The 27,540-nt window shown below is 35.7% G+C and overlaps 1 protein-coding gene across 1 annotated transcript in view; it reads right to left on the bottom strand.

The window, feature by feature from the left end:
• The window catches only part of LOC131162652 (uncharacterized), a 44,643-nt gene extending 18,380 nt beyond the window's left edge, over positions 1–26,263 (bottom strand). The window contains exon 1 of the mRNA XM_058119261.1: positions 26,012–26,263. Within this exon, the coding sequence (XP_057975244.1) occupies positions 26,012–26,263 (252 nt within the window). The remainder of the gene's footprint in view (positions 1–26,011) is intronic.
• Positions 26,264–27,540: the final 1,277 nt, after the last annotated feature.

Below are 27,540 nucleotides of genomic sequence, written 5' to 3' on the forward strand. Positions count from 1 at the left end.
CAAAATCAGAAAGAAGGGAAAAAAAAAAAAAACTGAATGATAAAAGCTTACTGAAGAATGGAAGTCCCGTCAAAAAGGACCTAAATCACAATATCACATTCCACACCCATAACTAGAGTATAGACTTCAAGGTATGTGCAACTATATAAACCATTGAAGAGAAAAACTTTTAAATGTTGTTAGTTTTCTCCAACTCCAATACTTTTCTAACATATAGAGTTCAAGGTACGTGCAACTTGAATCATGCCCATGCCTAAAAGAGTTCTTTCTTGATACAAAATAAATTATTTTGTCCTCTTAATCAACTGATAGAACTGGCATGCATTCAAATCTTTACTCCTTAGACAACCCATTAGAGCAAAAATATACTAAACAGACTGACGATTCAGCATTTCAGCTAGCAGCAGTGTCGGAAATTATGAGGAAGAGGACTTTCAAAAGCAATTGTGCAGGAGGATCTGGGGGATGTTCCCACTTGGATGTATTCTGCTGACCATGGTGGACCCTCTGACTATGAGAGATGGGATGTAGGGGGCAATAAATTTGGGAGCATAACAAAAACAAACAAAGACCTACCACCAAGTGATTTGCACAAATCCCTTTATGGATCTCCTTAAGCATGAACTCTGCTTGCTTTGGTCCTACACAACTCAATAAAGTAGGATCTATAACCTTTTGAAGAGTATTCCTTGATGAAGATAATATTGGTGGACTTCCATTTTATCGTCTTTGCTTCTTTTATATATCTAGGAGATAAAACCAACTTTGTAGAAAGACATGGTTGGATCCATCCAAACAGGTTACAGCTTAATTTGCATCACTTCAACTTGTGCCTCGATGCTGCTTTTTCCGACTGTTTCAACCCTTACCAACATATTTAAGTCAGGCAACACATTAGATAGTTTTGACAATGCATCTACTTGCACACTTTGAGACTGACATACCTGAAAGATGGCAAAGGACCACAAAGATAATAATAGTTCTTTAACTTTGCTTAAATACAAGGGCCACACGCTCAGCTTCATTATTTGAGGCCTTGAAATTGAACCACAGAGCATATCCTAATTTGTCTCCCATAGGAGAGATAAAGAGTAACCCTACTCCACTATGTTGAGGATCCATCAACGTAGAGCTTTGCAGGGTGGAAATAAGCATTACTTTTCAAAGGCTGGTTGATTTGCTCCAACTAATAGCACCCAGGCCAGTCTTCTGTACTTATTTTATGCAATTAGTCATGATCTTGACTGCATGCAGCATGCAAGAAAGCATACTCATTTTTTTTTTATTCTGAAATTTTCATAATTTTCACTGGGTTATTTTTATTAGGATAATATTTTCTAGATTTTATGTTATCAATTGGGAGGGCAATGTTTTAGCTTAGTTACTTTCTAAAATTTTTTGTAGGAGCAAGTGCATGGCACTATGCCAGAAGCTATCATACTAAGAATGGTACCCAAATCCTAAACCACAGCAGCTCAAACACCAAATTTTGGTTGTGTTTTGATCCACACCCTGAACCCCTGCCATATAGGCAAATTGTTGTTTCAGCTTGAATAGCAATCCCCCCCCCCCCCCCCCCCCCCCCCCCCCCCAAAAAAAGTACCTACCTGCTGGGGCTGAAAGGCTAGGAACTAAACCGGTGACCATTGATCTAGTACAGCTTGTAGGACCACACACCTACTGTGGCACCAAAACCAAAATCTATTGTTGAGTGAGTGTCCTACCAAAATCCTCTATATTATTAGATCCCATATGCCAAGTTTCAACTGTGACAAGTGACAACCCACAACCCAAGAATCGCCCTGGGAATGAACTGCCGGTACACCATGGCCAACATCTTTCTTGCTGCTTTCCAAGCATTGTAAACCAATAAAATGCCTCTGTATTAATTCTGCAGAAAGTTGGACTTGGAAATTGAAATTGTGTGGACAATGGTACTGCATCAAATGATTAGACAGGGTTTGCAATTTCAACTTAAATCACCATGATTGTCGGTGTTGATTGATTTGGTGAATTTCAACTTAAACTCACTAGTTTCACAATTAGCAGTTTCACCTCCATTTCCAAATAAGGCTTCCATGATTCAAACAACCGGAAATCCCTTCTTGCTTCATATATGGGTGCAAAAGAAGCAATTGGAACAAAAAAACAAACAAACAAACAAACAACAAAAGAACATGCAGCCTGATGTGAAGGCCTACCCAAATACCCACATTTCAGATTTTTTTCCAGACATTCACAATCACTATGCAGACCTTTATCCCCCTCGACCACGAGCTAAGGTCTTCTTGAAAGTTGTCCTCAACTTTAATCCATGACTTGCTTGTGTCTTGCCAAAAGCCATCTCCAATCGATCAACAATACTTGTCAAAAGCTACAACAGAAGACCATACATTGAAGGTGAATATGTTTGACCTTAGCTTGAGTGACCCATCACGACCCATCAAATCACCTGTCCTTACTGACTTAGTATGTATCTCACTCAACAAATCCATTGGACCGAAACAAACCTAGCTGATATTTCCTATAGAAATGATTGCTATACAAAGGCAAAAAAAGCCTTGCAATGAAAAATAGTGAAGGAACAAGTCAATGCAATTGCTCAAAGTGATGGGGCATATAAATGGGAAGGAAGGACTAAAAAGCATTTAAGGAGTTAACCTCTCCAGTATCTCTAATACACACTCTCAATCCTTACATTCATTTCACCATGAGTGCCATTTAAAACATGCCACCTAAGGATGAGCATGTGGTCAAGAATGTCCAAAAGGTCCAAAACATTTCGTCCAATCAATTCAGCCATGAGTAGATTGGCATTAGGACATGATGTGCCTTCATAATAGTGTGACACTCGGTGCACAAGGCTTCCACACTATATTTTGGCTCCCATCCTAAATTAAGGGGGACATTTAGTTCATGGAATAAAATTATTCCCATGGAGTGAACTAGGCACCTTTCTTAGGAATGGATGCCTGTTTGGGAATATTTTTGTTTGGTCTGAATTGTAAGATTCCTAGAATATACGCAGGGTTCCCATCTCAGTGTTTGGCTCAACATAGGAATTCTAGCACGCATTTCTAGAAAATGAACACTAGACTTTTGACATGTGAGAAGCCAATATATGAAGAATAATTATATGTTCAACACAATAACCTACTATAAAGAATATGACTTAATTAAATCCATGTCCTAAAAGTTTTAACACTCACAAATTTAAAAAATTCAACACGTAAATAATTAAGGGCAATAAGGCGTCTAAATATTACATTATATTATATTATTGTGACAAAATAATAATATTATTATAACTTTCATTTTATTATTTTATTATTATTTTAAATATAATAACAGAGTGTGATATTTCTATATACTATAGAGGCATTGTTGTCCAACCTACCAAAACAATAAGGGAAATTTGGCCCAAAAAGTAGTATCCCCAAGGAATGGAATTCCCCAGAAACTTACCGAAGGGAGAGGGTGGGAATGAGATGCCCATGTTTACTAGGAATCCTTTTATTCCCAGGAATATGAACATTATTGTCATGTCAAAATCACATACTCAAACAAATGTGGGAATGAGATGTCATGGGAATCACATTAATAGGAATCTTGAAAGATACCGCAAATCAAACTTCCCCTAAGAAGCCATAAAATGAACTTTTTCCCACACCAACAAATATGATAACTTCTTCCCTGAAAAAATATGAAGTTACATTCCTTCCACAAACCCCAAAAAACTGCAAATAAAGCACAATTTCATAATGCAATTTCATCCTTTTTCCTACCAAACCCCACAAAAGAAATTGCCAAGAACTCCTCCATTGTCCTCAGAAAAATCCAGATTTCTCCCAAAAAATTGAATAGCTTGTTCCAAACCTTCCATGCAAACTTGCAATGCAAGAAAATATGTGAAATAGACTCTAAACAATCAAAACAAAGCATTCATAAATCAAGCGAGAGAGCCTTTAAAGGTCTCCTAATCTGCAGCAAGTGATTAGTATTTATCCTATTAAGCACAACCAACCAAACAAACGCTTTGATTTTACAGGGGATTTTCACCTTCCAGATAACTTTGTAAAGTGGAGAGGACAAATTGGTACCAATCAAGAATTCACAGAAAGATTTACAACTATAAATGCCCGAAGAATACAACAACCAAGATCGACAATCATCTTCGAAAGATACCCTACAATTATTCAACATAACCAGCAAAGAAGACAACTCAATAGTTTCCCTATCATTCAAGGATCTCCTGAAATGAAAATCCCAAGAAGGTAAAGGACTGCCTGGATCTACACTAAAAGAAGAAATGGGATCATTTTGCCCTAAGCTCAAGCGAAATAAGCGAGGAAAAGAGGTGGACACAACAACATTCCCAAACCATAGATTTTTCCAAAAAGGGATATTACAGCCCTTACCCAAAACAAATTAGGTATGGGGAATAAAGAGATGGTTAATTTGGGAAATAGCTTTCCACGAGCTTTCCGTAAAACATCTAGAACTCAAATTAGTATCCACCCATTCCCATCAAGTCCAAACTTGTTTTTCATAACTTTATGCCATAAAGAAGAAACTTTTAGTTGGAACCGCCAAAACCATTTAGCCGAAAGAGTTGTGTTCTTAGAGACCAAACTTCCAAGACCCAAACCACCCTCCCTCTTAGCCCTACAAACCACCTACAATCTCACCAAGTGGGCCCTAAAACCCCCTACCCTTGACCAAAGAAAATCTCTCATAATTATCTCAATATTCCTAGCAACTCATGTTCGAATTTTGAAAATAGAAAGAAAATACAAAGGGATACTAAAAAGACAAGCTTGAATTAGAGTAATCCTCCCTCCTAAAGAAAAAAGAACTCCCTTCCACCCATCTAAATGCTTGGACACTCTCTCCACCATTCAATCCCAAAAACTAATTGATCTAGGACTACCCCCAAAGGAACCACTAAATAGGACTATAGTCCTTAATTTCCACAAAATTTCTGTCGAAATTTCCATTTTCCATCATCCTCAAAATCGAAATGCCAATCAATTTCCATCTTCCATAATTTCCATCGAAATTTCGGCAAATCATTCGAAATTTATCGAAATCTCAAAATCTTAGCAAACCTGGTCAAAATTTTAACTATAGAATGAAATTCCATGGAATTTAAATGTGAGATTTAGATGCAAAGTGAAATTTCTATCTTAATTTTTTCTTGTTTTCTATATTGAAACAAAAGACTATTACAAGAACTTTTGAAATTATATGAAAAATTAAATTTACAACAACATTCTATTAAACCATTCATTTCCAAATTATCTTTAATTGTAATTTTGTATAATAAATAATACTTAATTGATTTATGAATTACATTTATATCAACCAAATATATCTAATATGCATTAAATTATGAATATGTTTAATACACATATAATCTTACAAATATTGCACCTTATACACAGCATAGAAGAATTCAATTTGTAATGTACTAGTCTTGAAACTAACATTATTAAGTTTATTAACCATTTCTAAAATTTCATAAAAGAATTTCATGACTTACTACAAAATTCAATAGTTCTTTAAAATTTAAATTGAAAATGACATCAAAATCAAAATTTCCATACTTTTGGAGTTTCGAAATTTTAGTCAAAATCAAAATTTAAGACCTTCGATAGGACAACAGCCACTCCAGCTAATTCCCTAACACTCTCTGCAGACATGTTAATAGCCGCAATACCACTCTTACCCATCTTAATCTTAAGCCCTTAAAAAATATATCACACCCAAGTACAAGGCTAGGCTATTTCTAGCCCAAAATGATTGCTAGACCAAAGGAACTTCAAGAATTGAGTAAAATAAAATAGAAATTTTGCAAAAATAAAAAAAATTCTCAAAAGGTGGCTAGGGTATATGGTGGAAAGGAAGGACCAAGAAGCCTTCAAATGAATTGACATCTCCAATACTCACTCTCAATCCTCACATTAGTTCTAAGATAAGTGTTGTTGAATCCATTCCATCTAAGAATAATCTTGCAGTCAAGGAATGTTCAAATGCTCCAAAACACGCCACATTTGAGTTTATCGTTTTCAACCATTTTAGTGATGACTAGATTGGACGGAGCTAGGATACACTCTCCAATGACAATGTAACACCCAAAACACAATGCCCCCATATTACATTGCAGATCCATGAAGGGCATGATACACACAACCTTCAGCCCAAATTGGAGAGGTTCTCTCTCTTACTTGAACATGTAGCCCACAAGTTTGGGTGTAACCATGTAACACCCTTAACATTAGATCAACTCACCCTCAAAAAAATATAACACTCATTGCAAAAGGCTCCCACAACATCTCGAGGCTTGGGGAGGGCATGATAGAGAAAAATTTGTCTAATCGATTGGATTAAGGTGTGCTATCCAATTTAATCATGGAAACTTGAGCCAAGGCACTTTTAAGTTTTTAACAAGGCTCTACTTGGCAAATGGTTGTGGAGGTTTTCTTTAGAGAATGAAGACTTTTGCAAACAAATGATTGTTAGAAAATATGAGCAATGATGTAGGACAGTTCAAAATTTATGTGGTTACTTCCTATTGTTTGACAATTCCAACAATGCTTCCTCACAAAAAAACAGCCAACCAAGAAGCAATGTGCAAGGTATTAATTTCACCAAAATTTCAAGTTTTGAGAGGGATCAAAATGGAACAGCATACAATTTCTTTTTTTCAACATTTTGGCCAAACTTTTAGAAATTTCAAGAATTTTGGAGCAATATTTTAGGTTTTAAAATTAAATATTGAAAAATTAAGGAGCTCAAAATTTGGGACTTTTCATTTTGGATCTAAATTATTCACAATCTTCTATTTTAAGATTTCCCAAAGTTACCCTCATAATTTCAATAATTTACTCTGTGTTTTCATCGCTTTTTTTTTAAATACATTGAAATTGAAATTTCTATCGAAATTAACCTTTTCATAAATTGAGATCCTTGAAATTTCCATAAAGATGGAAATTTTGATTCTTCATTTAGGAAATTTAACAAATACTAATTTTATTTCTTTATTTTTACTATTTAATTTTTCGGAAATAATACATATACCCTATTGAAATTAGGATGTATTCCCAAGATGGAGGTGAATTGGGTTATTAAAAATTTATTTGCAGAATTTCCATTCACTTTAAACCTTAGTTATTTCAACCTTTTACAATTACACAAAGAAGATATCTAAGCAGCGACCGTACTATACCAATCGGGAGTCCTAAATATGAATATGAATGTGTATATGATATCTACAATTATATTACAAGATCAAGTTTCAATTTACTCGGCTGAATAATTTATTAGAGTACAATTTACAGCAACACTCAATAATATTTTCAAACACAATCTCAGTAGTGAAGTAGGTTTATCTTTGCATATACGCTTCAATTTAATGATTGATTACAAAACCTTTTTCCTCGGCTCAATTACTCAAGAATTCAGAACTTTATACTTGTCTGAATTTTCAATCCAACAACCAAATCAAAACCAATATAGACTCAATCACAACTAAAATCGATATTCAGCAAATTTCCAATGTTCAGCAAGTTTCAATATTCAACAAGATTCAATATTCAGCAAGTGTCAATATTCAGCAAGTTCTTAATGAAAATAAAATCATGCACGCAGTTTATGTCTTGCAGAAATTTAAAAGAGTAAGGGAAGAAGAGCTCAACACCGGATTTTTTACAAGTTTCAGCCGCAGCCTATGTCCTTGCCTCAAGCAACCTGCTGTGAGGATTCCTTTACCACTTCGTTACCAGGTGAAGTAAACCTCTCTCCGTTCAAGGTGGAGTTCGCCTCTCTAACGAGAACACCCCTCTCGCTAGGCAACGATTCAAAATCCCTGAATCGTTAAAAACAATGCAAACAAAGCAAGATTACTTATACAAAAGAATACATCACAATACTTGAAATAAAACAATATAGAAGTTGAAGCTCAAAAGTATATGACCAGAAATCTGATTTAAAGAATGTGAGTTTCGAAAGATCAAATTAGATTATCGTGAGTTTTTCAGCAAAAACACAGCGGCCTCTTCAGAAAAATATTTCAGCAGTATAACCAGAAAGTTTTGAAAGAATATCTGTCGTGCCATTCTCTTTTCTTGCCCTAATGTGCGAGAATATTAAGTTTAAATAGTGCACTAGGGTTTCAAAAAGTTTCCCTCAAATTTTCTCTCAATTTGGAAACCAATCATGCAAGTTTTGGAAACAAGATCAGCGCTATTAATCGTTTAAACAAATGCATCAGTCGACTGGACTCAAAAGGTCAGTCGCCTGAGCTCTTTTAAAAATAGCGCTTTCTGAAAGTCAGAAAGGGATCTGTCGACTTGTCCCAATAGGTCAGTTGGCTGTGCCTATTCTATTTGCATATTTCCGAAATCAGTAGCATTTCAGTCGCCTGATGAAATATCATCAGTGGCTTGACATTTCAGCAACACTTGTTTTTCGATGTTTTGGTTCCAAACTTAAATTCATACTTTGGAAAACTTAATTTGGACTTTGAGAAAATATTTTCCATGCATAAAATCAAGTATCTAAGTCCATGATATATCCTAGGAGCTTCAGTCATCAATATTGAAAGTTGAAGTACTTACATGAGACTTTCACATGATAAATCTATCTAAGTTTCTAAGTCTTCATGTTGTGAAGCTTCCAAGATTCTTCTTAGTTTTATTTACTTCTTCAATGAACTTCATGTCCACATGACTTGAAGCTTTATATCCTTCATGATTCATAGCATTAAGTGTAAATATCATTCAAGCTCTTCAAGCATATCCACTTGATTTTATAAAAACACTTAAAACCTAAAACTTAAACTTAACCAAACATGTTAAGTAACCTTGATTTGTTATCATCAAAATGAGATTAAACCTTGTTAGGCCAACACCTACGTTAGGAGAGGTCTTGGATATGTATTTGTATTGGATTTGGATAAAATGCAATATAAAATTGTATTGAAATTTGTCCAAATCCACCCAATTCCAAATCCAAAAGTCTGAAATCTATGCTCCCAAACACAGCAATGTTAAATTTGGAAAGTAGATTTGCGGTCACTTGGAATGGTAATTTTTGAGAATTGATAGTCACTTGGAATGGAAGCTTCTTTGATAATTAAAAATTGAGAATCAAGTCTTCTGTGCCTTGGGCGAGCACATTGTGCACCATTTGGTCTTTTCAAAAGCATTAGAAAAGGAAGGGTATTGGTTTTGTTGTTGTAAGTGAGAATAGAATCAGAGCAGATTTCTGGTGAAGGAATGAACTTCTATAAGATACTTTTGCAACACCATTCAGACTAGCGAGAGAGAAGCATGAAGTGATGGCAAATGTGCTCTCCAATGGTGGAAATGGTGCAGGATGGAATTTGGTTTGAGTTTTAGGATAAGGAATTAGAAGAGGTGAAGACTGGAGACACTTCTGAAAAACTTGTTTAGGACCAGAATTAGTACAAGTATGGAGGTCTTTATAAAGTAATTGTGTGCCAAAAGCTCAAAATTCTTTGTCAAACTTTCTATGACTAAATATGAATATAACTTATATTTCTTTTCCTTGGAAGGCAGCTAGAAATCTATATCTCCCCTCCTCCCCCCCCCCCCCCCTCCCAAAAAAAGGTAGCTTCCTTTGCTTGAAGCGTCTTGAGATGTCATTCTTACAGTAGACACCTTAAAAGAAGAGGGGTGATTTTAGTTATCACAAGGTGGCAGCAGAAAGTGCTCTGCTACCTCACTGCACTAGGGTCTGGAAGGGAAAGAACAGGATAGCCGTTGAAGGGAACCAGATGGCTTTGTAAAAGCCTTCGGATGCCTTTGAAAATTTTTCTTCTGCAATGACCTTTTCTGGAGCTATGGAAACTGATGCCAGCCAACTTTTCTATGATTTTCTAATCTGAAACTAAACACTGCATATGTACTTTTTCCTTTTTGTACTACAGTTGGCACCCCCCCTGGGTGCCCTTTGATCCTTTTACGCACATTAATTATCAGAAACAAATAGTACACAAAGCATCCTGTCTTTGCTTTTTTATGGATCTTTGTGTGATTCTCTAAGCAGGTGTCATGGTGAAGTTATGTAAAGTCAAACATTTACCAAGACAATAGAAGCACAGTTAAGAAACACAAATGCCAACCTTTTACTTTATATTCATTACAGAGACATTGGTTATGAGAGGAGATCCTTCAAAATTTTCCCATACAGTATCCCTAGCTTTCAGAACCAGGAAGCCTGTGAAAAAAGTGGAACCAGAGAAGACATCTGCTACATAAGAAATTCTTTAATCTAAGGTGGAGGATCCCATCAACACTCCACTTCAAGGCTCATTAATATTAGACTCACAGGAAAGTTACTAACAGACTAAATTTTTTAGGGACAAAAAAATCCCTCGACCCAACTGGATGACTATCAGCAGATGATTTTGGGAACTCATGTGATGCTGGGAATCTTGGGAGAACAAGGCATATGCAGTCTTACATCCATGTTCGGAGAGGCTGCTTCTATGACTCTCTTATCAAACGTTCAGGTTTGGATGTAACCCCTTACCACTGAGTCAAGGTTCACCCTCTTCCAAATCCTTCTCTCAGATCCAAAAATCAAACTAACTGTTGCATTTGTGCTATTTGTGGGTTGGCACAATTTTAGCAAGTTCAGACCCAAATCACCTCCATGATAAGCACTACAAATGCCAACAAATTTTCAACCAGACTGTTACTGCGACCTTCCTAAACTAATTGAGCAACATAGTTTTCATGACAAAATTTTATCTAGAAATCCTCTTCTCGGAAGACAGAAAAATAGACAAGCAACAGAAATCTTCTCAAACGCTGTCAACTCTTCCAAACCTCTCTCCTGAATTTGTTACTTCACTCAACCAATTGCTTTTATGAAACTTATCTTCACTTCCTCAAACCAATGCCACTGGCAACAACCAAAAATTATCTAGCCCTGGGTGTTACCTAGAGTTGATATGAGAGTAGAATAAACGACAAAGATTACTGCCTGGAATATCCTTTCCAACAAAATATCAACAATGTTCCCACTCCCTGACTTTCATTTAGCCTTAACCACCTATAACATTAACAAGAGAGAGAAAATACTGAAGCTTTTGCCAAATATCAACCACAATAATTGCACTTTTCAGCAGTTCCATCTTTCTGAAAACAAGAAGATCACCAACCAGGTGCTCAGTGCTCATTTCTTGGCCTAATGGGACACATCATACATCATTATGACAAGCATAATTTCCATGAAATTGTTGAAATTTCTGTTGAAAATTTCTGCCTTCCATCACCCTCGAAATCGAAATGGCAATTGATTTCTGTTAGACATAAATTCCATTGCAATTTGAACAAATCATCCAAAAGTCAACAAAATCTCAAAATTTTAGCAAATATGTTGAAATTTAACCACAGAAAAAAATTTTCTTGGGATTCAAATGTGAGATTTAGATGCAACGATAAGTTTCTCTCTTAGTTTACTATATTTTTTTATCGAAAGGAAAGACTTTTACAAGGACTTTTGAAATTATATGAAAAATTAAACTTATAACAACATTCTATTTGACCACTCATGTCTAAAATATATTTATTTGCATAATAAATAATATTCAATTTCCTTATGAAATTCATTTATATTAACCGAATTTATTTAACACACATATATATTATGAATATGTTTAATACATATTATATTACAACTATTGCACCTCATACATAACTTAGATGTATTTCATTTATAATATATTAGTCCTAAAACTTTTTTACAAAAAAAATTAAAAAAAAAAACTTTATAATATATTAGTGTTGGCTTTATGGGAAGTCAGCAGTCAACCCTATTGCGAGGGATCGTAGCAGTGAGCCCCAGCTCGACAATGCTTGGCGTTCCAGCCCGTCGGCACCCCTGCTTAGAATTGGTGCAACCCCTCATATCCACCCGACGCTTAGTGCGGGGCTCCGCGTACCGTTTAAAGGAAAAGGTTGCGCCCCTTCTACCACCAATTGGTTTTAGAAGAACCGATAGCGCTTGATCCTGACAATTAGTCCTAAAACTTACATTATTATGTCTATTAACCATTTCTAAAGTTTTATAAAAGAATTTCATTCTTTACTTCTAATTTCCATGCTTTTTTCAAATCGAAATTGAAATTTTGGTGCTTCTTGAGCCTTGAAATTTTAGTTGAAATTGAAACTTAAGACATTGATGACAAGCTCCCGCTTAATAGTTCAAGTGCATGTACGGCATGGATATTCTAAGTACTCAAACTTGATATCAATAACAAAGTATGAAACCTCAATAAAATACCAACATTAATCACCGTTATGTATGTTTATTAAACATCTATCTTCCTCCAAGATACAGCATTAGCATAAGTCACGACCCAAAGCCTCATGGGCCAAGTGTTTCACACTTTTGTGAAGGGCTGTGCAGTACTACCAAAAACACTCTTGCTTAACTAGCCAACCGAAAGTTTACCACAGTTTACAACTAGAACACTTTCATTGTTGTTGGCCTAAACATGGCTTTCGAATCTCGTTTTGATGATAACAAATAAAGGTTGATTTAACATGTTGTGTTTAAGTGATGATATTTCAAGAAAGCGTGAATGACAAAATTCAAAAGATCAAAAGAAATGCAAGTTCAAGATCACTAAGTACTATAAAGTCACACTCATCTTCAAAGTGATCCAAAGAAAGCTCAAATGGACAAAAATGTTCAAAGCATGTGGAAGCCTAAAGATGACTCAAGCTCAAGTCTAAGAGAATTCAAAGCAAAGACTTATATGAAGACTTCAAGCTTAGAGTGTTCAAGTCACTAGGATGAACAATGTAAGTACTTCATACTAAATATCATTTTGAAATGATTTGAAGCCCATTAGGAGTTATCATGGACTTAGACCCTATTTTAAAACCAAAGAAAATGTTCTTTTAAACTAACAAAGCAAGATGGCTAAGTGGTTTTGAAAAAAAAATTGAAAAACAGAATTTAGATATGTTTAGGCGAGTGAAGATTTAACCTCAGGCGCCTGAAGAATTTCCTGAGCAATTTCTAAAGAGGCAGTGTAGGCTCAGGCAACTGACCCTAGTAACCTCAGGCGCCTGACCCTATTTTAAAGCTGAAAATACACAGTTTTTGGAAACCTCAGGTGACTGACCCCGAGACCTCAGGCGCCTGAACACTATTAACGGTTATATTTTTTAAAAGTTTTAAAATTCAAGTTTATGTTTCTTGTGCCCTAAATTTTGTATAAACTTGAGAAACACTCCAAGTAACTTGGGCAACACGAATTAAACCTTTTTGAACCTATAAATACATGATTTCTATAATCAAATTTACACCAAGCATTGAAAATCTGCTCTCAAGCCAAAATAGCTCTTGCTCTCTCAAAGCTCTCTTGCTCACTCTTTCATACTGAGAATTGCTAAGATATTCTGAGTTGCTGATCAATCTTCTCTGAGCTCTAACATCTTATTTACTGATTCCCATCAAGAGAAGTATTCTGGTGAATTAATTCTTGAGCTTCAATTCATTCACTTTGATATTTGTGTTGAAGTATATTAATGCTTTCAATTGTACTAACCAGCTCCATCTGAGAGCATCTATTGTACAAAAGAAATTGTTTCTTGTTTCTTGTTTCTTTGACAGTTCAGGTCATTGGATCGTTGTACCAAGCATGGGGTATCACTTGAAGAGGGGGCTCCACCCTAAAGGAGAGATTGTAAATGGTTTGTTCCACCCGCAAAGGAACGTGTTAGTGGAATCCTTAGGTGGTCTTGCCTAAGGCGAAGACATAGGCTGGGGATAAGCCGAACCTCGTAAAAAATCTCGGTCTCACTCTTATCCTTTACTCTTTAAATTTCAGCATATATAAATTGTGTTTCTAAGTGCAGGTTGTTGAAAACTGAGATTGACAAGACCTTTTAATTTAAGAAAGTACGTTGGTTAATCTTTTGCAGAAACCTTAAAGGGAGTATGTTGATTAATCGCTTGCGGAAATCTTGATTGAAAGAAGCGCACAAATTTTCATTTATACAGGGCTATAAACTGAAATTTTGCAAACGCTAAAATAAGGAAGTGCTGCAGCTCTCACAATTGGTTAAGTATTGTGTGTTTGAATAGTGAGTTGATTGGTTGATTGTTTTTATTAAAGGTATTTGGATTGTGGTTGAATTAAAATCAAAACATTCTTGTGTGTTTGCTAAATATATATAAAATATTGTGAATTTGATAAAGACTTAAAAGATTTTTATAAACCCCAATTCACCCCACCTCTTGGGACTACACCTTAACTTTCAATTGGTATCAGAGCTAAGTTATAGAAAATCTTAATTGGAAGCTATATAAAGGTCTAAATGGCACACCTAGGTGTATCCCCTTTTTGCTGAAGACCAATCCTCAACTAGACCGCCTATTTTATGTGATTTAAACTATATGTTTTGAAAACAAAGAATGAGAATATACATTCAAACTATGGATTGGAAAGCATGGAAAGTTGTCACACATGGTGACTACATTCCTACTAAATTAGTAGATGGTAAATAAGTTCCTAAAGAAGAAAGAGACTTGACCGATAATGACTATAAAATGATGCAAGTAAACTCAAGTGCCATGAATGCACTATATTGTGCTTTAGACGTAAATGAGTTTAATAGGATCATGACATGTAAGTCAGCCAAAGAAATTTGGGACAAATTAGAAGTAACCTATGAAGGAAATATAGATGTTAGAGATAGTAGAATCGACATGCTCACTAGCGAGTATGAGGCCTTTAAGATGAATTCGGAAGAAACTATCACTAGCATGTATACTATGTTTACTCATAATAAATTCTTTAAATGCTTTAGGAAGAAATTATTCAACAAATGAAATGAGTAGAAAAATCCTTAGAGGACTTCCTTCAATATGGGAACCAAAGGCCACAGCAATAACACAAGGTAGAAACCTGAAAAATACCTCCCTTGATGAGTTAATCGGATCCCTTCTCACATATGAGATGGCGATAATCAAAAGAAGTGGAAAATCTAAAGCCCAAGAATCCATTGCATTTAAAGCCTCAAACAAAAGTTCTAGTGATGAAGATGAAGAAGAGATGGATACAAATGAAATAGCCTTCATATCCAAGAAACTTGCAAAAATATTTAGAAGGAAGAATAAATTTAAAAGAAAAATCCAGAACTCAATATCAGATGAAAAAGAAACTAATAAGAAAGAAACAAAGAAAGAACCACCTATATGCTATAATTGCAAGAAAGTTGGACACATAAAACCAGATTGTCCACAACTTAAGAAAAATTCCAGAAAGAAAAAGAAAATGATAATGAAAGCCACTACATGGGATAATATTAGTACAAATAGTTCAGATAGTGAATCAAGTGACCAAGAGGTTGTTTGCTTTATGGCATGGGATGATGATGAAGAACAAAGCTCCTCATCCAAATCATTTAATGATTATAGTGGTGATTCATCTAATGAATCCAATGATGAGAGTATGTCATCTTATAAAGAACTACAAAGTGAACTATTCAAAGTTCATAAGATCCTAGTTAAAATGACTAAACGATACACATCATTGAAAAATAAGAATGAAAGTGTAATAAAAGAATTTGAATCTCAAAAACTCGTTGAAAGAGAAAAAGATTTGAAAATTAAGAGATTAGAAAGTAAGAATGAAAAAATGATGAAAGAAATAGAAGATCTACAATCCCAATCCTCTACAGAAATTGAGAAAGATCAATATATTTCTGAACTAGAGAACAAAATCAGCAAGATATCTCAAGACCAAGTAAAGCTGCAAGAAAAGAGTAAAAATACACAAGACTCAAAAATCTGTGATCTTAAAAGTAAAATTGAGGACCAAGCCAAAATCATTTATAATTTTACTAGAGGTAAGGAGAACTTTGATAAAATGATTAGCGCACAAAGAATGTCTTTGAATAAAGAAGGCATAGGATTTAATGGAGATGAGAATACAAGGGAAAAAACCTCTACATAGGGTACTTTACAAAAGCCTCCAAAGATTATGCTAGCACCTCTTCAAATGCTTACACTCACACCACATGCTTACACTCACACCACGTCACCACAAGCTTTCTATGTAAGAAGAAAGGACACATTAAGTTTGAATGTCAATTAAAAAGAAAGGGTGTGAAAATTAAACAAGTTTGGAGAATAAAAGAAACATTGCTAGCTAAACCATCTAGACCCAAGAAAGTATGGGTACCTAGATAAAAAAATTTCAAAGACATTAGAATTAGCTATTCACTTTTAAAAGTAAGAAATCCAATTAATCCAACCCAAGGATATTAAATCAATAGACATCTAAAAGAAGAGCTTATGAAATATATCAAATAAATACAAAATGTCATTGTTGGCCAAACATCAAGAAAACTTGGAGTGTTCGAAGCCTATGTTCAAAGATCAAAGAAGCCATATGCGTCAAAAGTCAAACTGAAAAGATAATTGGAGCCTGATAATATGATAAATCAAAAGAAGGAAGAGTTCATGTTAAGTGAAAAGAAAATATTTAAAAGGTTAGGGGGGGTCAGGTGACTGAACACTGTATATTGAAGGCTCAGGCGCCAAAGCCATCAGACCCCAGGCGACTGAGGTGCTACTACCTGCTGAAATTCAATTTCAGTAAATCTTCAGGCGACTAAGCTAAATCTTCAGGCACTTGAACTCGCGGGTACTATATATTTTTAAGCGTGAAAACCCTAACTCTTCATACTTCAAGCTACTGAACCCTGCTCCATCACTCACCCGAAGCTCCAACCCTCGGTCTCCCTTGATTCCTCACTCAAAATCCCTCGAATCAAAGCTCCAAAATCCTTCTCCTACATCTTTTACCATGGATTCTAGGGTTTCTCTTGGCTAAATTCTTCCATCCTCCACAAATCAAAGATGCCTCACACGAAGACTACAGCGAATCGAGAATCTTCTTCCAGAAGAGACGATAACAACATCGAACAATGGCTTGTCACTCCCTAGTCAAAGCTTCGATATCGTTCTCATCTCCGTTCTACGTACCCGATTTTTTGTAAGGTCATCGACACCACATTCTTCGATTCAGAATTTCCAAAAATCCTACCTATGTTTAGGAATATCGGCTGGAAAAACTTCGTAGTTTATCAATCCAAAGGATTGTATCCCAACTTGGTCAAAATTTTTTATGCAAACATGATCCATGGCGAAAATGTCCTAACCACTGAGGTTAGAGGAAAGAAAATTGTTTTGACCCCACAAATCTTGGCTCCCATTTTGCATATTACCCTGGGTGAATTTGAATGTCCAACCTTTGCTCAAACTTGTATTCTAGAGCAAGGCTTCACACCCGTAGAATTTTTGCCTCTGATTATGGTAAACGAACCCATTTATTTTGGCCATCCACCTATGTATGAACAACTGAATCTTCAGGCCCAAATACTTCATAAAATTATCTCCAACAACATCCTACCTAAAGCTGGCTTATATGATCATCTTTCCTATGTCGATTGCTTTGTGTTATGATGTTTACTAAAGTGGAAGAAACTTGATCTCTCTAGCCTAATCTTGAAATGGATGGAGGCTAAATTGGAAGCCACTCGTGTCACTCTTCCGTATGGTGGTGTATTGAACCTTGTCTTTGCTTAACTTAACGTTACCACACCTACTGAATTGTTCATCAAACATACAAGATATGACCTTTTCACCTCCACAACCCTCAAGCAAATGGGCTATGAAACACACGATCAGGGTTGGTTTTTGAAAGGACGCCCTCAACGGCCAGCGGCTGTACCTCCTCCTCCTCCTCCAGCACAAGACCAAGGACCTCCAGCTGACACACCCTCTTGGTTCATTCCCTTTCATCATGAATTCTCTACTTTCAGCAGAGATATGCGATCAGGTTTTCAATCCCTTCAAGAAAATGTATCCCCTTTTCATACTACTTGCTCTTCACTTGATCAGCGCCTCACTCGTATCGAGAAGTATCAGGCTAGCTCATCTCATGGTGTTGACCCTATGGATACTAGTTCTGCTCCTCGGAGTGATGCTTCATATGATGAAGAATCTGAGGAAGGAAGTGAGGAAGGTGATAAAGAGGAAGCTGAAGAGGATGATGATGCTGATGCTGATGATAACTGATTTATTTGTCATTTTGTATTGTATTAAGAACTCTCTATGTACTGGCTTTGTCTTATGTTGCTTTGTTTTTGTTTGGCCTGTAAACTCTATTGATTATGACTTTGTGTAATACGACTATACTCTTTATGTGCTAAGTCTCTTTGTGCCTATGCCCCTCATTTCTTTTTGATAGATGTCAAGGGGGGAGAGATACTGAGCAAACATGAGATAGCAAACATGAAAAATGAGACCACGGCAAATATGTAAAACATACTTTTGACATAAGATAAGCATGGAGGAGTAAATGCAAAATTAAGAACATAAGAAGAATAAGACTATAAGCATATATGTTGATATGAGCTATAATGCAATTCACTTGATTGTGATTTTTTTTTAACTTACTCATATTCAAAATCATCATGTTTCATATATGTTAAAAGGCATGCTTATAGTAAAGTGGGAGCCTTATCAAAGGTTCTCTCATCTTTACTCCTTATTTGTCATCATCAAAAAGGGGGAGATTATTGGCCTAAACATGGCTTTCGAATCTCGTTTTGATGATAACAAATAAAGGTTGATTTAACATGTTGTGTTTAAGTGATGATATTTCAGGAAAGCTTGAATGACAAAGTTCAAAAGATCAAAAGAAATGCAAGTTCAAGATCACTAAGTACTATAAAGCCACACTCGTCTTCAAAGTGATCCAAAGAAAGCTCAAATAGACCAAAATGTTCAAAGCATGTGGAAGCCTAAAGATGACTCAAGCTCAAGTCTAAGAGGATTCAAAGCAAAGATTTATATGAAGACTTCAAGCTTAAAGTGTTTAAGTCTTGAGGATGAACAATGTAAGTACTTCATACTAAATATCATTTTTAAAAGATTTGAAACTCATTAGGGGTTGTCATGGACTTTAGAGACTTTATTTTAAAACCCCGGAAAATGTTCTTTTAAACTAACAAAGCAAGATGGCTAAGTGGTTTTGAAAACAAAATTGAAAAACAGAATTTAGATTTGTTCAGGCGCCTGAAGAATTTCCTGAGCAATTTCTGAAGAGGCAATGTAGGCTCAAGCGACTGACCCTGGTAACCTCAGGCATCTGACCCTATTTTAAAGCTAAAAATACACAGTTTTCTGAAACCTCAGGTAACTGACCTCGAGACCTCAGACACTTGAACACTGTTAACGGTTATATTTTTTAAAAGTTTTAAAATTCGAATTTATGTTTCTTGTGCCCCAAATTTCGTATAAACTTGGGAAACACTCCAAGTAACTTGGGCAACACAATTAAACCTTTTTGAGCCTATAAATACATGATTTCTCTAATCAAATTTACACCAAGCATTGAAAATCTGTTCTCAAGCCAAAATTGCCCTTGCTCTCTCAAAGCTCTCTTGCTCACTCTTTCACATTGAGAATTGCTGAGATATTCTAAGTTGCTGATCAATCTTCTCTGAGCTCTAACATCTTATTTACTGATTCTCATCAAGAGATGTATTCTGGTGAATTAATTCTTGAGCTTCAATTCATTCACTTTGATATTTGTTTTAAAGTATATTAGTGCTTTCAATTACTAACCAGCTCTATCTGAGAGCATCTATTGTACAAAAGAAATTGTTTCTTGTTTCTTTGACGGTTCAGGTCATTGGATCGTTGTACCGAACATAGGGTTTCGCTTGGAGAGGAGGCTCCACCCTAAAGGAGGGATTGTAAATGGTTTGTTCCGCCCGTGTTAGTGGAATCCTTAGGTGGTCTTGCCTAAGGCGAGAACGTAGGCTGGGGATAAGCCAAACCTCGTAAAAAATCTCGGTCTCACTCTTATGTTTTACTCTTTAAATTTCAGCATATAAATTGTGTTTCTAAGTGCAAGTTGCTGAAAACTGAGATTGAGAAGACCTTTTAATTTAAGAAAGTACGTTGGTTAATCTTTTTGTGGAAACCTTAAAGAGAGTATGTTGATTAATCGCTTGCGGAAATCTTGATTAAAAGAAGCGCACAAATTTTCATTCATACAGGGCTATAAACTGAAATTTTGCAAATGCTAAAATAAGGAAGTGTTGCAGTTCTCACAATTGGTTAAGTATTGTGTGTTTGAATAGTGAGTTGATTGGTTGATTGTTTTTATTAAAGGTATATGGATTGTGTTTGGATTGTGGTTGAATTAAAATCAAAACATTCTTGTGTGTTTGCTAAATATATATAAAAGATTGTGAATTTGATAAAGACGTAAAAAAATTTTATAAACCCCAATTCACCCCACCTCTTGGGACTACAGCTTAACTTTCAATTGTCATTGAAAGAATGTAAGCGAAAGCAGTAAGCAATTCATGAAAGCAATGACAAGCAAGCAGTAAATATAGAAGCAACATAATTCATTTAAGGAAAACCTCTATTAACCATGTGTGCCTAATGAGGGAGGCAAATAGGCTAAAATACATTTACAATGACTAGTGGGTTTTATAGATTGATGAACACTCACACTCCCCTAAAGAGCTTTATATGCAAATCCCACTTTGGCACTAGGAAACATCAACTAATACAAGGAGCCATACTCCCATTTTTAACCTAGGACAACACCAGTTTTGAAAAAAATAAACCTACACTAGCATAAACATGATGGTAACTCATCCCATGCATAGGAGACAAGCGGTCACAGGCAAGTATAATGCCCTGAACAAGCTTGGCTCATGATGCTCCCCCACTTATTCGGTCAGCATCATCGTAGACTTTGATGCTAGGTACTCTTCAACTTTGTCTATGAACAGTTGCATATCTTCCATAGAAATTCAGCTAATTTCTTTGTCTCCAAGGCCTTTTCACTTCACTAAGAACTCATGTCGCTTCTTCCTTGAGGATGAGAACTCTCTGTCTACAAGGATGACTTCAATTTCTAGTATGTCGAGTTGCACTGTCTTCACTAATGCTCTAGTTGACTGACTTCTGCGTGGATCTTCGGTCTCTGCGTTGAATGGCTTGAGGCAGCTGACATGAAACACGGGATGCACTTTCATCCAAGCTAGAGGGTCAATCTTGTAAGAGTTCTCCCTGAATTTGGCCAAGATTGGGACTGGTCTTTCATATTTGTGAAGCGGCCTCCTATCTTGACCTCGTAATGACCTGATCTGTTCAAGATTAAGCTTAACCAGCACCAAGTCACCCACATTGAAGTGCAATGGTCTTCTCCCCTAATTTACCCCCTTCTTCATTTGCTTTGAAGCTTTCTCCAGGTAGGCTCGGGCAATCTCTGCATTCTGTCTCCATTCTTTGGTGAAGATGTATGTTCTTGGACTCTTTCCTCTGTACAGCTTGTCTACGTGTGAGGTAACAACTGTTGGCCTATAACAAGCTTAAAAGGAATCTTGTTAGTAGTTGAGCTCTTTTGGGCATTGAAATAGAATTGAACCACATCAAGTAGTTGCACCCAATTCTTCTAGGGCGTTGACAAAATGGCGCAAATACTTTTCTAGTAGCCCATTGAATCTCTCTGTTTGTCCATCTATCTGTGGATGATAACTTGAAGAGATGTCAAGTTGTGAATTGACGATTCTAAAAAGTTCTGTCTAGAAGTTGCTAGTGAATCTTAAGTCTCTGTCATTGATGATGTTTTGGGGAACATCCCAATACTTCACAATATGCTTAAAGAACAGTTGTGTCGTCTCCTCTTTCGAATAGAATTTCAATGCGGGTGTGGAAGTACCGTACTTCGAAAACTTGTCTATGAAAACAAGTATAAACCCTGCATCTCCCACTCTAGGCAAGTTGGTGATGACGCCCAATGAGACACTCTTCCACGGTCTGGTTCGTACTCTGATAGGGGCTCCGGCAGCTCTACAATCTTCTTCCACTCTACCTTGTCTTGTTGGCAGGTAAGACAAATTCAAATATAATCGACCACATCATTATGCATGTGCAGCCAATAATACCTCCACTTTAGGAGCACCAAAGTGGGCTACCATCCTGAATATTTGGCCCACATGATATTAAGACACTCTCAGCAATGTCTTCCTTAGATCTCCAGCTTGTGGCACAAAAATTCAGCTACCATGGATCATTAGCAATCCATCTTCCATCCAAAATTGGTGTGCTTTGCACTTTTTTGTCAGCTTCATGAGGTTATGGGCAACTCGATCTTTGGCCAAGTTCTCCTTAATGAGCTCTCGCATCGTCGTGGTTACCATACTCAACGTCAAGTGTGCTATCATTTGTAAGGCTGCCAGCTCTGCCTTCCTATTCAGTGCATCTGCAACTTGGTTCATCCACCCCATCTTGTGCTCAAATAAGGAATCAAATTCTGCCAAGAATTTTTTTCCAACCATCAACCCTGCTTGGGTAACTTCAATTTTGTAAAGAAGTGGCAAACAACCGAGTTATCAATTTTCACCACAAAAATCGACCCATGTAGGTATTGTCACCACACACAAAGATAATGGATCACCACTAGCATCTCCTTCTCACGAACTGTGTACTTTCATTCAGCTTCACTAAGCTTAAAGCTCTTATACACAACAGGATGTCCTTCCTGTAACAAGACTCATCCAAGGGCGTAGTTTGACGCATCTGTTTTTACCTCAAAGGGTTTTATGATATCCAAAAGAGCAAGTGTCGAATCTCTCATCATGGTATCCTTCAAGTCATCAAAGGCTCCCTGGAATTTCTTTGTCTAGTTCCACCCCTAATCTTCTTCAGCAGTTCAGTTAAAGGAGCAATTCTCCTCAACTACCCCTCTACGAACTTTCTGTAATAATTGGCAAGACCAAGAAATGAACGCAGCTCCTTCACTATCATTGGGATCTTTCATTCTTGAATGGCTCTTACCTTCTCCATATCCATTCTAATATGACCTTGTTCAATTACATGACCAAGGAATTTTATGCTCTGCTAAGCAAAAGAGCACTTCTCTTTCTTCACATACAGACTGTTTTCCTTCAGCTTGTCATACACCTTCCATAGAAGTTTTTTATGTTCCCACAGAGTGGAACTATAAACAACTATATCATCCAAGTATACCACAGCAAACTTATCGAGTTATCCACAAAATACTTGGTCCATAAGTTAACGAATATTGCAGGCGCATTCGTTAGTCCGAATGGCATCACCAAGAACTCATATGCCCCATATAATGTCACAGATATTCTCACTTTATAATAGTCTGACCTCAAGTCAAGTTTGGTGAAGTACTTTGCATTACTCAACTAATCAAACAAATCGACAATCAACGGAACAGAGTACTTGTTGCACACTATCACCTTATTGAGCGCATAGTAGTCTGCACACATCTGCATGCTACCATCATGTTATCTCTTAAATAACACCGGTGCTCCTAACAGTGCTTTGGAAGGATGAATATAGCCCGATTCCAATATTTCATCAAATTGGTTTTTTAGCTCTACTAGCTCTAGAGGCGCCATCTGATATGGCCCCTTAGTAGGTAGCTTCACTCCTGGGAACAACTCAATCTCATGCTCCACACCTCATCGTGGAGGTAAAATGTGAGATAACTTATCTGACATCACCTCTTTGTACTCATCCAACATAGTTTGGATGGTCATAGGCACCAACTCTTGGCCTACTTATTCATCTACCACTAGCGTGGCTAGATGCATATGCTCACCCCTCCTCAATCCTTTCTTGAATTGCATGGCAGAAAGGAACTTCTCATCATCACCTTTCTTTGCAACAGCTTGCACCATGCAAGGGTGGTCTCCCATCAGACAAAGGGAACTAGCAAAAGGCATCAGCACTACATTAGTCTCTCTTAAAAATTCATTCCAATAACGACTTGAAAGTCATCTAATGGCACAGCTGTGAAATTCGCATGTCATGCTCATTGTCCAAGCTTCACAATGATTTTCTTGGCTATTCCCAGAGTAGGCTAGGCTGTAGCGCTAACCGCTTTCATGCGTCTTGAGTCCTTCTCTGAGGATAAGTCTCCTTGCTTTTTCTTGTGAAACAAAGTTATGCGTAGCACCGGTATCCACCATAGCACAAGGCTGGGCTATAGCATTAACCGCTTGGCTGATGACGAAGTTATGGACTCGTGGACAAAGATTTTATGTCTATAAACATCTGATTATTGTATATCAGTTTGAAAATGTTTACAATGTTTTATCTAAACTACTGGGAATAAGAATTCCTAGAAAGAGATCTTCATACAGTAATTTTTTCTATGCACTAATTTCTTGCTGTCAGCGTATATGAGTTCAGACTTGTTTGAAACAAATATGGGATCCCATTCGTCAAACTTAGAATCATTCTTTATGATACAATATTGCTAACAATATGATATGTAACGTAAGGAAAGATCTAATAACTATAAGCAATAATATATCAAATTTATTAGCCTTCTATCTTACTAGAAACAGTGGGTCAACTGATCAATTATGTGATGAAAATAAAGCCCTCAAAATGCTCAACTGAAAAATCATTTCATCCTAGTGCTATGTGCAAAACAAAATCTTCATATGATCAAACCACATAATTAAACTTCTACACCCAGATTAGCTTGCCTATGGGTTTAAACCACTTGCTTGATTTTTAACAATCACCACCCTAATGATGATGAGAATGGAATTTCCAAAACTCACACCCTAGAAAGAGTATCAATTTCATTAAATCATATATATTATATTAATCTTAACTCAACCCAAAGTTTTCCTTGTATACGTTGGAAACACACTCTTAGATGAATAACTATTGTGGAAGCAAAGAAATTTGAAGCAGAGCACTTATTCACAAACTACAGTACATCAACAACTATCGGCAATGTTGGAAACACACTCTTGGATGAATAATTATTATGGAAGTAGAGAAATTTAAAGCAGAGCACTTATTCACAAACTACAATACATCAACAACTATAGACAATAACTAACAATGAAATAGACAAGACAAAAAGGACTGGGACCAGTGCGGGGATGACAGCCTTAGTTGTTTTATGGAGATTGGCATTTTTGTTCTATGTCAAGCAAAGATCTTTGAAATTCCATTATATGGAGCAATTTCATTTTTTCCATGAATATGTTGCTCCCCTAATTTTTAGCCTAATCTGCAAAAATTTACTGTCAAACCAAGGCATTATTTCATTAAACTGGATATTTGGTATTAAAAATTCTAGTGTCATATTGTCGTTAAACACTTAATATTCAATCTTTAAAGTTTTAAAACTTCCAATCAAATCCTTATGCCTTTATATTTCAAGCTCCCCAAGCAATAATATAAATAAGAAATTGCTCCATATAGAACTGAATGTAAAAGGATTGATGCAATAAATACGAAAAAGAAATAAAATTTATGCATAGTTTTGAAAATCAAGCAGCTCCAATCGGTCCCCCTGAAATAATTTGCAAGCAAATAATCCAACAGACATAATGGATGAATGCCATCAACTCATTGTTGGCCAGTTATTAAAAACCTACCCCATGTGTCCGTAAGAATATTTTGTTTATGCATCACTTTCATTCGAGTATATATGCATGCCTCCATAAAAAAATTTCCGCCTAACAACTTGACTATGCCATGTTAAAAATGGAAAAGCTTGACTATAAACAATAATAATCATCAATGGCCTTTCACGTGTCCAACACAACCGAAAAAAAAAAAAAAAAATCTTGCCACCCCACTAATGCCACCAACTAACAACCAGAAAGCATCCTCCATTAACCCTGGCCGACTTTGACTTCACCAAACATCATTCTCAAGTCAACAAAAAGAATTGGTTTCAGCATATCCTTCTAAATACAACAAATAATTTCAAATATTGGCGAAAGGAAACCATCATATTGACGGAACCAAACAAGAAAGCTGAGAGCTCAGTAAGCAACACAGACGCAGCTCATACATGCAGGCCATCAGACAGGAGAATAACGAGGCCCAGAAAGCATAAAAGGCAAAGAGCAGAACTCACGTTCACAGAAGATTCAGACCCGCCCTTGAACTTTGTCAACGGTAAAGTTTCAATGGGTTTTGTCTGGAATCGATCATTGAAATCAAAAACTCCTTCAAATTGGCAGTAGATATAAAGAGGATTGATCCGCGGGAGCGGCTTCTTCCGAACTTCACCCTCGATTACGATTTGTCTCGATTGATAGTGTGGCAACTCTGTGTGTTGGCCATTTTTTGGCTTTTTTAAAAATAAAAACTGGTATATGCGTTTCATAGATTTTCTTTTTGATTTTAAAAGTTAATTTCAATTTGTTTGAGAAACTTTTTTTGAAATTTTTAAAGGTTAAAGGTTAAGGTTTTCCACCAAATTATCATATTGTATTATTATTTTTAATTTGTAAATATTATAAAATTATCAACAAATTAATTACATTTTCTAAACATATACGTTCATTTTAATTATTTTAAAGGTTTTCAGGTGCCTTTTATTTTATTTTATTTTTATCAAACACACAAAATTGACATTTTTTTTCTAGCAATTTTCTTTTCATTAAAGAGCAGAACAATTTTTAAAAAATAATGTATCAGTTATTTTTTTAGAACTTTATTTTCAATGGCTATAGTTATGAGTCTTTAAAGAGGACAAGAATATTGGTGCAAACTTAGCATCACTTGTACTACAAATTAGAAGAAATTGTTTATGACAAGTACTAGTTGAAAAACGAAATGATTTGGCTTAGATCTGTTGTTGAATTCATTGTGGTTTGTGCTTAAATAAAATGATTTTATTAAAAATTTTGATTTAAAATATACTTTTTAGCCACATGTGTCTTAGATTTTGTCATATGATCCCTATTTTAAATTCATTTAATATCTTTGGATCTATATGGTATACTTTGTGATTTGTACCTAAATGATAAATCAGAAAAATAATGTTTGCTTGTATCTTGAATTAAAGTTTCTTTTCTAGCAAGTATTGCCCCCCAGTTTTTATCAAAAATTTTAAGGAGATATATTTTTATACATACATATATATATATATATATATATATATACATTTTCAAAAGCAAGAATTGAACTTATATAAATGCATCTCGTTTCTTGCTTCTGTGCTTAAATGCTTTCATGACTTGTACCTTTCTGTTTTAAAATCTTGTATCATAAAATTTTATTTTTAAAAAGGGTGTTACAAACTGGTTTATTGATTTACATGAAATGCATGTGAACTAGTTAGATCATATTTATGCTCAAACTTACATTTTATATCTGGCCATGTTTTACATGTCAATTTAATCTTTTAAATGACCAGTTAAATTGTCTTATATGCTTAATAGTTATATCTTTAAAATAGTTCAAATTTTTATGTCCATAATCTATACTAAAAAGAGAGAGAGTTTTCTTTAAAAATTATTTTAAAAAAGAAGAGTTCTCTTTTCTAAGTCTGTTTTGAATGTCAAATTGTTTTTCAATTAGTTTGACCCTTTTTGCTGATGCCAAAAGGGGGAAAATGTTTTTTAAGCAAAATGATCATGACTAAAAAGGGAAAATTTT

The sequence above is a fragment of the Malania oleifera genome, chromosome 8, assembly GCF_029873635.1.
Source record: "Malania oleifera isolate guangnan ecotype guangnan chromosome 8, ASM2987363v1, whole genome shotgun sequence".
In the NCBI taxonomy this organism is placed as follows: domain Eukaryota; kingdom Viridiplantae; phylum Streptophyta; class Magnoliopsida; order Santalales; family Ximeniaceae; genus Malania; species Malania oleifera.